The sequence below is a fragment of the Lactuca serriola genome, chromosome 6 (assembly GCF_051521515.1).
Source record: "Lactuca serriola cultivar US96UC23 chromosome 6, Lser_US96UC23_V15, whole genome shotgun sequence".
In the NCBI taxonomy this organism is placed as follows: domain Eukaryota; kingdom Viridiplantae; phylum Streptophyta; class Magnoliopsida; order Asterales; family Asteraceae; genus Lactuca; species Lactuca serriola.
Genome location: NC_136413.1, coordinates 25,814,990 through 25,825,071, shown reverse-complemented (window position 1 = coordinate 25,825,071; position 10,082 = coordinate 25,814,990). Strand labels below are relative to the sequence as shown.

Here is a 10,082-nt window from a genome sequence, read left to right as displayed (position 1 = left end):
TAAATAAAACAACTATAATCATCGTAAAGTAAAATGCAATAAAAATAGAATAGGATACATAATAAATCATTTTGATCCTTTTTAAGAAAATTTATCCGATTGCACTATAGCTCTTCTAGCATACAAAATCTTCGTAAATATTTTATAAAACATCTTAAAGGATGTTTCAAAACGAACTTTTATGAGTTAGGTTTAACATGATTGTTCTCTTAAAAATACTTAAATAAAGAAAACACTACAATTTATATAAAACAAATTAAGCATTCTCCATCAATTGGGAAATTTGGTGTTCAAAGCCCAACTAAATTTCATAATATTCATATCAACAACATTAGAAGCCAAAACAAATCAAGAATCCAAAGCAATATTGTATTCAAGCGCCAAAATACAAAGAATTAAGCTAAGAATCAGTAGAATCTTCTTGAATGACAATAGCTTCAAAAACTTCAAAATATTGAGCGAGTTGTTCTTTTTGGGTTTCGATTTCATCCTCAGATATTGCTTCAAAATCAATATTCTTCTGCTTAAACACACAACCTCCATCAGTAGACGAAATTACCTTCATTTCACTCAAAGTTGACTCATATTCATTCCCATTTTCCTCTTTAATCATCGCCAAATTGTAAGTAAAGTTCTCTAAATCAATTCCTTTTACTTTGTACTTCACACTTGGAAACTGATCATCCACTGCATTTTCCAAAAAAAAATGAATGTCAATAAAAAGAAAACAACTATTAACATTCGAATTATAAATTTAGAATATAAAAAAGATAATTACAAAAGCTCATGAGTTTGATGGATCCAACTCCTCCATCGCCTTCCAATGTGGTGAACGTTATTCCAAATTCTTTTGGAATAACATTTTGTGCTAGAAATTCAAAAAATTTGAGGATGAATTCATTGAAGACCTTTGAAGCAGCTATTGAACTTTGGATCTCCAATTCCCAACTACTAACATTAGCCATATTTGTTTGTTATGTCAATTTACTTGTATGAACGATATATAAATAGCATTTGAAAGAGAGTGTAGATAAGATGAGTGTCGTGGTTGACTTTTTTGTGTGATGTGGGAAGTTGTACATGGTGCTTATGTTGTTGTAATGTTTGGGATTAGGCAGAACACATTTGACTGGTCAAACTTGGTTGTTCAAGTGGCTGCTAATAGCCTAATACCTTTGAAAGTTGAAAGCCTTATGGGCCAATTATATTTCTTTATTAGGAACCTTTAGCATGCCCATTATATGTGTTTTCTTTATTAAGGAGAAAAACTATAGATACGTTTGTGTCAAGTTTTATTGCATTGTAACCAAGATTACACCAACATTATTACATTAACATTAATAGTACTTCAATCCCTTGTGAATAGTACTTAAATGGCTTATCTCATAGATTTATAGATGGAAAGGGTTATATGGAAAACAAAAACAAAAACTCTAAAAATTTTAAAAATACATAAAAAAATAATACTTAGAGATCACAATTTTTTTTGAGTTTATATTCTTATAAATCGCAAGTTTATTATAAATTCGCTGAAAAAAAAATAAAAAAAATCGTTTTTTTTCATAAAAAGTTTCAATGAATTTATAATAAAACCTACGATTTTTAACAATATAAAATCAAAAAATATATATATTTATGATCTTTAAGTATTTTTTTATATATTTTTATGATTTTTAGGGTTTTTGTTTTACATGGAACCTAAACCTCTCTTATGGATATGTAAATTATTAGGGGACTATAGTGTAAGATTGAAAACTTTGAAGTGGCAAAGTTATACGTTAAGCAATAGATGGAGGACCATTTGTGTAATTATTTCAAACCGGGTGCTAGTTCCCCTGATCAGGATTTTAGGTCATTTTAGGTAACTGAAGTAAATGATATTCCAGTGGAACACGGCACACGTTCGTAAATGTGCACCCTCAACTTTCGTCGGTTTATTCCCTTCGTCTTCCACTCGTCAAAACAATAACCTTCACAGAGACCCATCTCTCTCTCTCTCTCTCTCTCTCTCTCTCTCTCTCTCTCTCTCTCTCTCTATATCTTCAAAAACCCTAATTAAAGAATTTCATAAAACTTCGATCGCACCAGAAACCTTAGAACATCCCAATTGCTTAATTCCAATAAAAATAACCCCTTTAATTCGATCAGAGAACCGATCAATTTCAAGGAAAAACGCTTTATATAGATATACGTATAATCGTATCGCATTTAAAGTATATATCTGTATATATTCCATCTGGTTTTCGTGATCACGACTTCGAAGCCTCAAATTTGTTGTGGGGCATGTCGAATTTGGGTCGGAGCCGGGTCCGGGAGGACAGATTTTACAGCCCACCGGCGATGAGAAGGTACAATCAGCAACAACAGAAACATGTACAACAAGAAGAACAGAAAGTACAACCCCAACGACAGCAAGAAAAGCAGCAACAATCGGAGTCGTTGATGAGTAGCAGCAGCAGTAGTGTCGTGACAACTAATTTGGATCGGTTTATGAAGCACACGACTCCAATTGTTACTGCTCAACATTTCCCTAAGGTATCGTATGAACATTCAAGAAAAAAATCAATCACAATGAAGAAATTGAACCTCTCCACTGTCTATCTTGATGCTTTATTACATTGATAATCGACAAAATGTTGAATTCGTGGCTTTAGATTAATCGATAATTTTCAATCTTATTACTTGTTTGCGTTTACAGCCTATTCAAATCCATCATTTTTCTCATTTCCATTTCTGGGTAATTGATAAAATGTGAAACTTACAGATGAATTCATCATTTAGTTTGCGTTTGTTTATGCTTTAACCCTAGTGGATTCTTACTTGTTTTATACTGTATTTGATTAGATTATACAAGAAAGCCGACATTTTGAGTAATTATCGATCATTGGTCATTGACTTAACATGTGATTAGCATTTTAGCCCTAATACAATTCTTAACATCAATTATTTATTTGAATTATGATCTAAGAGATAATGTTCTTGCTATCATGTAGACTAGCATGAAGGGATGGAGGAATCAAGATTCCAATTACCACCCATACTTCATACTTGGTGATCTTTGGGAATCTTTAAAGGAATGGAGTGCATATGGAGTTGGAGTTCCTCTTGTGTTAAATGAAAGTGACTCTGTTGTTCAATACTATGTCCCATTTCTATCTGCTATTCAACTCTATGTAGATCCATCATCACCTCTGACCACCACAAGGTGAGTTTTCTTCTCAATCTCTCATCTCCAATGGCAATATCGTAATTAAAATTTCCACTCATCTTTTGACAACAACAGAAGGCCAATTGGTGAAAGTGACTCTGATTCATCAAGAGCTACAAGTAGTGATGGAAGCTATGAAAACAATGTTGCAAAAAACTTCAATAAACTCATGATTAGAAGTGATAATTTAGAGGAAAACGAGATTAGAAACCCACCTGGGCTTTTAATCTTTGAGTATTTTGAACGTGCTTTACCATATCATCGTGCACCTTTAGCTGACAAGGTAATAAAGCCCTTGAAGGGTATTTATGGTAATTCACTTGATTACTAATGTTATTGATTCATGAGTTTTACAATTGTCATTGATCTCATGATCTCATCAGATATCAGATCTTGCATCAAAGTTTCCAGAATTGAAATCATATCGAAGCTGTGATTTAACTCAATCAAGTTGGGTTTCTGTTGCTTGGTAAATATTCTTTTTTTTTACAGATAATTTGCTATTTCCTTCAATCTTTCCCTAATTTTGATGCACTTTTTTCCAGGTATCCTATATATAGAATCCCTGTGGGCCCATCTTTACAAAATCTTGATGCGAGTTTCTTGACTTTTCATTCTCTTTCAACACCATTAAAAAGTATCCCTCAATCTTTCTATCTATTTATTTACTTACATGGGTCATAGGTTTTTTGTACAAAAGAGACAAAAAGTTGACATCTTTCTAAATTTTTAAAAAAGAAATTGTGTTTGATATTGTGATTCAGGTGTGGAAGGTGATAAGTCAAGTATGATTGAAGTTCATGATGTTGGGATTTCATTACCGATTTTTGGGCTTGCTGTTTACAAGTTCAAGAGTTCTGATTGGACACAAAGTGGGATTCATGGAGCTGAAAAAGTCGATTCTTTGATGCATTCTACTGAGAATTGGTTGAGGAGTTTGAATGCATATCACCCTGATTTTGTGTTTTTTAAAAATCATGACTTTTGGAGGTAGGATTTAGGAAGATGTGGTGAAAGAAATTAGGTAAAAGAAAAAAAGAAAAAACTGACAAATGTTTATGTTTTTGGTTAAAAAAAGTGAGTAGAAAGAGTCCATGTTGGGGCTTTTGGATGATTTGATTTGAAGGGTTTTTGTTTTTGGAATGATGGAACTTTGTTCATATGATATGGATGTTGTAGTGTATAAACTTATATTGTAGGATGTGTAAACTAATGTGGTAAATTTTAAATTAATTTCTAGGAATGATTTGTCTTGTTGGATTTTTTATGTTTGTCATGGTTAGTTTTGTGTCTATGTTGGTAAATTTGTTTCTTGGAAGTCAATTTGAATTTCAACTTTAGATGTAATCTTATTATCAACTTTGTATAATGCTTCTTGAATTTGGTGTGTATTTATCTTTATTTAAGTGTCAAATTTGTTGTGAAGTTGTAAGAGTTGTAGTTGCTGAGCTAACATTGAAAACCAGTCTTAAATTTTTCCAAAAAAAAGTCTCATGTCAGAAAACACATTAACGAAATTTGGATGTGTCTAAGTAAATTGTACTATATTATTCCTCACACCTCAATACTTGTCGAAATATCAGATTATTTCTCTTTATACTAAGGCACAACATTAAAAAGAAAAGTCAAACATAAAGCCCGAAAGAATCACATGCTAATAACATGATAAAATGCATATGCAAACCCAATGTTATGATAAAGACATTCACCATGGTAATAACAATGTATACTTAAGGTATAGGTGAATGCAATACATGAATCCATGTCACATGCATCGATGAAACAAAAGTACCATGCATGCCCTAGTGATCATAAATGAAAATGTGATACATATATAACTAATGTTCATCAATGATGAACGTATAAAACTTGTAAGTACGAGATATATAAACTCATGTACCAAATATGACTCATGTATATAAAAACTCGGGAAAATGAATTATAAACTCAACGAAGTTGCCAAGCCGTTCAAAAAACCCTAATTATGTTTTGTCTGTTCAAAAAACCTAGCGAACTTAACATTTTGTCTAAAAAACCCAACTAATTTGCACTTCTCATTTAGGGTCAACCGGCTAATGAAAGTCAATGAATGACATGGCTTATGACGTGTAATTAAATATCGGAAAATGGGCTTGTAAGACCAACGAAGTTTCAAAATAGTTCACAAAACCCCAATCATGTTTTGTTTGTTGAAAAAAACCCAACGAACTTACGCTTTTGTTCAATTCTCATTTGAGGCAACCAGATTCATTAGGTATACAACTAGTTGGCAAATGACATGACATTATATTTAATGACATGAAATAAACATATTAGAATTGCCCTTTATATATCGATTTAGGGCTTGGAGAAGAGAAAAACGAACGATGTATGTATTCGATCTCTTGTAATAGCTACTTCTTCTTCCTCTCAATCGTTGATGTTCAACTCAAGATCTACAAAGAAGATATTTGATGATGCAAACTCTTGTAGATGTAGACGCCCTTATCAGATTTGGACATCTAGAATGGAGGATCATCCAGAGATAATGTTAAGGGCTTGTTCGAACAGATGAGTAGGTGTAATTGAAAGCTTTATTATGTCCATTTTAATAAGGTTTTTTTTTTGAAAAAAACCAAACAAATAGATAGAATATGGACATGATAAAGCTTTATTATCGGATTTGGACATCTAGAATGGAGGATTATCCAGAGATAATGTTTAGGGCTTGTTCGAACAGATGGGTAAGTGTAATTGAAAGCTTTATTATGTCCATTTTAATAACTTTTTTTGAAAAAAAACAAACAAATAGATACAATATGGACATGATAAAGTTTTCAATTACACTTACTCATCTGTTCAAACAAGCGTGAACTTTTTTCTCTGGATGGTCCTCCGTTCTAGATGTCCAAATCCAAGAAGGGCGTCCACATCCACAAGGGTTTTCATCATCAAATATCTTCTTTGTGGATCTTGAGTTGGACATCAACGATTTAGAGGATGAATAAGAAGTAGTCATTACAAAAGATCGAACACAGACGTCATTCGTGTTTCTCTTCTCTAAGTCCTAAATCGATATATAAAGGGCAATCCTAATCTATTTATTCCATGTCGTCAAATATAATGCCATGTCATTTGCCAACTAGTTGTCATTTGCCAACTAGTTGTATACATAATGAATCTGGTTGCCTCTAATGAGAATTGAACAAAAGCGTAAGTTCGTTGGGTTTTTTTCAACAAACAAAACATGATTGTTGTTTTTTGAACGGTTTTGAAACTTCGTTGGGTCTTAGAAGTCATTTTCCGATATTTCATTACACGTCATAAGTCATGTCATTCGTTGACTTTCATTAGCAGGTTGACCCTAAATGGGAAGCGAACGAAAATATAAGTTAGTTGGGCATTTTTAAACAAAATGTTAGTTTGTTGGGTTTTCTTGAAGAGACAAAACATAATTGGGTTTTTTGAACGGTTTGAAAACTTCGATGGGCTTTTAATGCATTTTCCTTACAAACTCATGCAACGCATAATCGTAATATATTCAACAAATGCCCTTTACAAACATGACTCATTTGTTGTGTGTCATGTTTAAAACTAGACATGTACTCACTTGGCCTTTAGATCATAATTATTTTTACCAAATTAAATAAAATAAAATGTATAAAAATGAGATATTTAAAATTTCAAAGTTAAGTAATATAAAAATCACTAAATTAAATTTTAATTGTAATTGATTGGGTGAAAGTTGAAGTAAAATCTCCAAGGTTAGGAATTGAGGAATGACAATTGAAAGAATTCATTTAATTAGGATGTGGACTTATTTGTAAGAAATTTTATCATTGAATTAGAAGATAAGAGGCTAGAAATGTTATTTAGAAAGTCAACTTGGGTTAAATTGAAAATGTAAATGTTGACGGGCTAATCTTGCCAATTATAGAAACTTAAGCATGTCTTTGACTTAAACATGTTAACTAGATCTTAGGACCTTAATTTTTAATTTATTAACTATCTAGGTTTAAGGTAGGAATTGTTAAGTTATAATTTTTTTATTAGGTGTCATTCAACACCAAGTAAAAATTTAGAATGTAGCAGGACTTAAGTTGCTAACTAGTGAAAGTTTTGAACATTTAAATGCCAACATCTCCTTTTCTGCATTAAGTATGGTATTTTACACAATTAAGCATTTGTAGGTGCACATGAACCCTTCACATACCTAAGGGAGATTTTTTTAATGTTATTCTACATTTAAGGTGTTTATGGATTCTTCATATACCTTGATTAGCTTATTGAATGTAGTCTACACTTTGAGTTTGAGATGGGTTCATTAATATGTCCCTATTACATATTGTACTTTGAAACTTTTTTTTATTTGATTTGGTATGTGCATTTACTATTTGAGATATTATATGATATGTGCACATCCACAAAATGATTTTTGAAAGAGTTTTAGAATTAAGACAAACGCTAGTTTTTAGGTGAAAGGAAAGAGTACTTACTATTCATGAAGTTGGTAATTGTATAAAATATGTAATGCTCGACTTTGCAATGTTTTTGGTCCAAATATTAAATCAATATAAATATTATGGTGTTTTGAACTATTGACCTTATCCTTAAGTAAACTCATTATGTAATAATATAGATCAACCATATACTATATTATATATTATATATATTTATATATTTATATATATTTGGATTCTTAATACAATATGAGTAAAGAGATATGCGTTCCTCTGGTTTACATGACTGTAGCTCTCTTCCCTTCATGTAACAAACTGCTTATAAATCAACATTAAAGAAAGTTGACAAAACTAGTCCCTGAACAAACTCACTTCGTCGAATTTTCTCCTCCTTATCTTCACCAGAAACTATACCACCCTTTTGTTTCTCACTCCTGAATATATATACATATATTTAAATCCTCATATCAGTAACAAAATATAAAATTGGTTTACACTTTATTAATTATAAACTATTTTTTTTCTTTTATTTAGACACATCACATTTTATCTAACAAAAACCTTTTTATTATCATGAATTTTCTTCATCTATTTGTCATTTTTTAAAAGCGTGTCATGTTTTTAATGAGAATGATTATTTCAGAATATAACATTCGTGTCATGTTTTTAATAAGAAAGATTACTTGACAATAACATTTAATGAAATAAATATATTACAATAACGGGAATTTAATAAAGATTTAAAAGCAATGAGCTTTTCTGTAGAAAGATTTGCTATTGAAAATTTGAAATAATTAAAATTGTAATGCAAGAATTGGCATTAGTGGTTTTTACCTTGTCAAGAAATCGTTATTTGAGCCTTCCACTATTGAAACTGCAGCAGTAGAGGAATGAGATAGATCTTTTGACACGTCATCATCAGGGGTATTATTGTAAATAAAAGAAGACAACAATGGATCAGGTTCTGTGTTCATAGATGATGATGGAATCAGAAATGAAGAACCTCCAAGAACAGACTGCAAGTTTCCTTCTCTTAATTCCTTTTTCAAAATTGAAAAAGTTGAATTTGATCCAACTCTACGCAATCTCCTCTTGCGTTGAACGTTTTATTAAGTCAAGAAATAGCAACATAAAATAATTTTAAAGTAATTATTATAAAAAAACAAAAAAAGGAATGAGTTTAATAAAATGTAAAAAGGATATCTTTAGAAGACTTCCATGTTGCATTGTAATATGGCTCACTAAACCAGTTCCCACTTTTTTTGCACATATGGGGCATACCTGTAAGTATATATACAGAAAATTATATAATGAATAACAGTTTTGGGGGTTTATTATGTTTATATGTAACAAGAGAGTGGTGAAAAACTGAAAATGAAAATGATAATGATAATGATACCCCATTCTTTGCTTGAACTGTGTGTTCTTCATCGATGTGACAACAGAGACCTACAATGTCGAAATCTTCAGCACAGAATGGGCATAAGTACTCAGGTCGTGGTTCATCATCGGTTTCTTCTACAAGATGAAATGCGTCTGATTAGAAACATGGATGTTAGAATTGAAACTGATTTCACTGGAATCGGAAACTATAAAGAAGGATTAAAAGATAACGGGAGTTTAATTTGGTTGATATGCTTATATGAGCTTTTATTAGGGTTTGTGTTTGTTTGTGTAAGTTGAGAGATAGATAGTTCGTGAATATAGAACAAAGTAATGGAGAAAAAGGAGAGATTTTGGTTTGTAACGCTAGAAATTGAAAAATCTTAAATTTCTACTTCATCTTTCATCGGTGATTGAGATTTTCTCAAATAGTTTGCAGAAGGATAGATGAGTGATAAGATTATACCGGAAACACAATCGTCCATCACTGCATATGAAATTAGCATCATTTCCCCCAAAAAAGCAAAACAGAAAAATGGAACTTTTAAACCCTAACACGCTTTTTAGAAAAACGTCGGTGGATATCAAAATAATTCATATGCATTTCTCAGTGATTTATCAGAAGAGAGGTAAACCTAACAAATTGAATCAATCAATCGCGTGATCAATTGATCATATACATGAACTTCAAAATTAAAGTAACCAACAGTGAGTTCCTAAAATCATTGCAATCTCTAACGCGGTTTCTCGAAAGAAAAATCAAATTAACAAAAAAAAACACAAACCTGATCGAGATTGATACCGCCTTAGAGAAGAATTCGAAGTAGAGAAACGAGTCCATGAATTTGTGTCCATTTCCTTTGATCCGAATCGTGAATGTTCAAATTTATCTCAAATAAGAAAAAATACCGAATTTTTTAGGGAAATTCAGATAATCTGTTTGATCATCCGTCGATAAACACAAATTTGTGTTGTATTGGTTTGATTTCAGAGGAGAAAGTTGTGTAATTTCTAGAGATAGAGAGAAAGAGAGCACAGAGGAACTCTCCACC

At 31.5% G+C, this 10,082-nt stretch overlaps 3 protein-coding genes across 4 annotated transcripts; 1 reads left to right on the top strand and 2 right to left on the bottom strand.

Annotated features, from left to right (window-relative positions):
* Nucleotides 1-274: 274 nt before the first annotated feature.
* On the bottom strand, nt 275-992 carry LOC145058139 (major strawberry allergen Fra a 1-2-like). Its single transcript, XM_079006053.1, has 2 exons — nt 779-992; nt 275-687 (listed from the first exon to the last, which is right to left on the bottom strand). The coding sequence occupies exons 1-2, from the start codon at nt 963-965 to the stop codon at nt 401-403; spliced, it is 474 nt and encodes a 157-aa protein (XP_078862179.1). The 5' UTR covers nt 966-992; the 3' UTR covers nt 275-400.
* A 927-nt stretch (nt 993-1,919) lies between these two features.
* On the top strand, nt 1,920-4,461 carry LOC145058589 (heat shock protein, putative (DUF789)). Its single transcript, XM_079006472.1, has 6 exons — nt 1,920-2,535; nt 2,994-3,205; nt 3,284-3,491; nt 3,592-3,677; nt 3,754-3,845; nt 3,973-4,461. The coding sequence occupies exons 1-6, from the start codon at nt 2,284-2,286 to the stop codon at nt 4,200-4,202; spliced, it is 1,080 nt and encodes a 359-aa protein (XP_078862598.1). The 5' UTR covers nt 1,920-2,283; the 3' UTR covers nt 4,203-4,461.
* Nucleotides 4,462-7,823: 3,362 nt separating this feature from the next.
* LOC145058587 (protein DEHYDRATION-INDUCED 19 homolog 4-like) lies at nt 7,824-10,082 on the bottom strand. 2 transcript variants are annotated; one of them, XM_079006470.1, is made up of 5 exons: nt 9,816-10,082; nt 9,047-9,165; nt 8,851-8,928; nt 8,482-8,750; nt 7,824-8,081 (listed from the first exon to the last, which is right to left on the bottom strand). In XM_079006470.1, exons 1-5 carry the CDS (start codon nt 9,883-9,885, stop codon nt 7,967-7,969), a joined length of 651 nt encoding a protein of 216 aa, XP_078862596.1. In that variant the 5' UTR covers nt 9,886-10,082; the 3' UTR covers nt 7,824-7,966. The 2 variants fall into 2 exon arrangements, with proteins under 2 accessions (XP_078862596.1, XP_078862595.1); XM_079006469.1 differs by having other exon boundaries at nt 9,047-9,183; nt 9,816-10,035.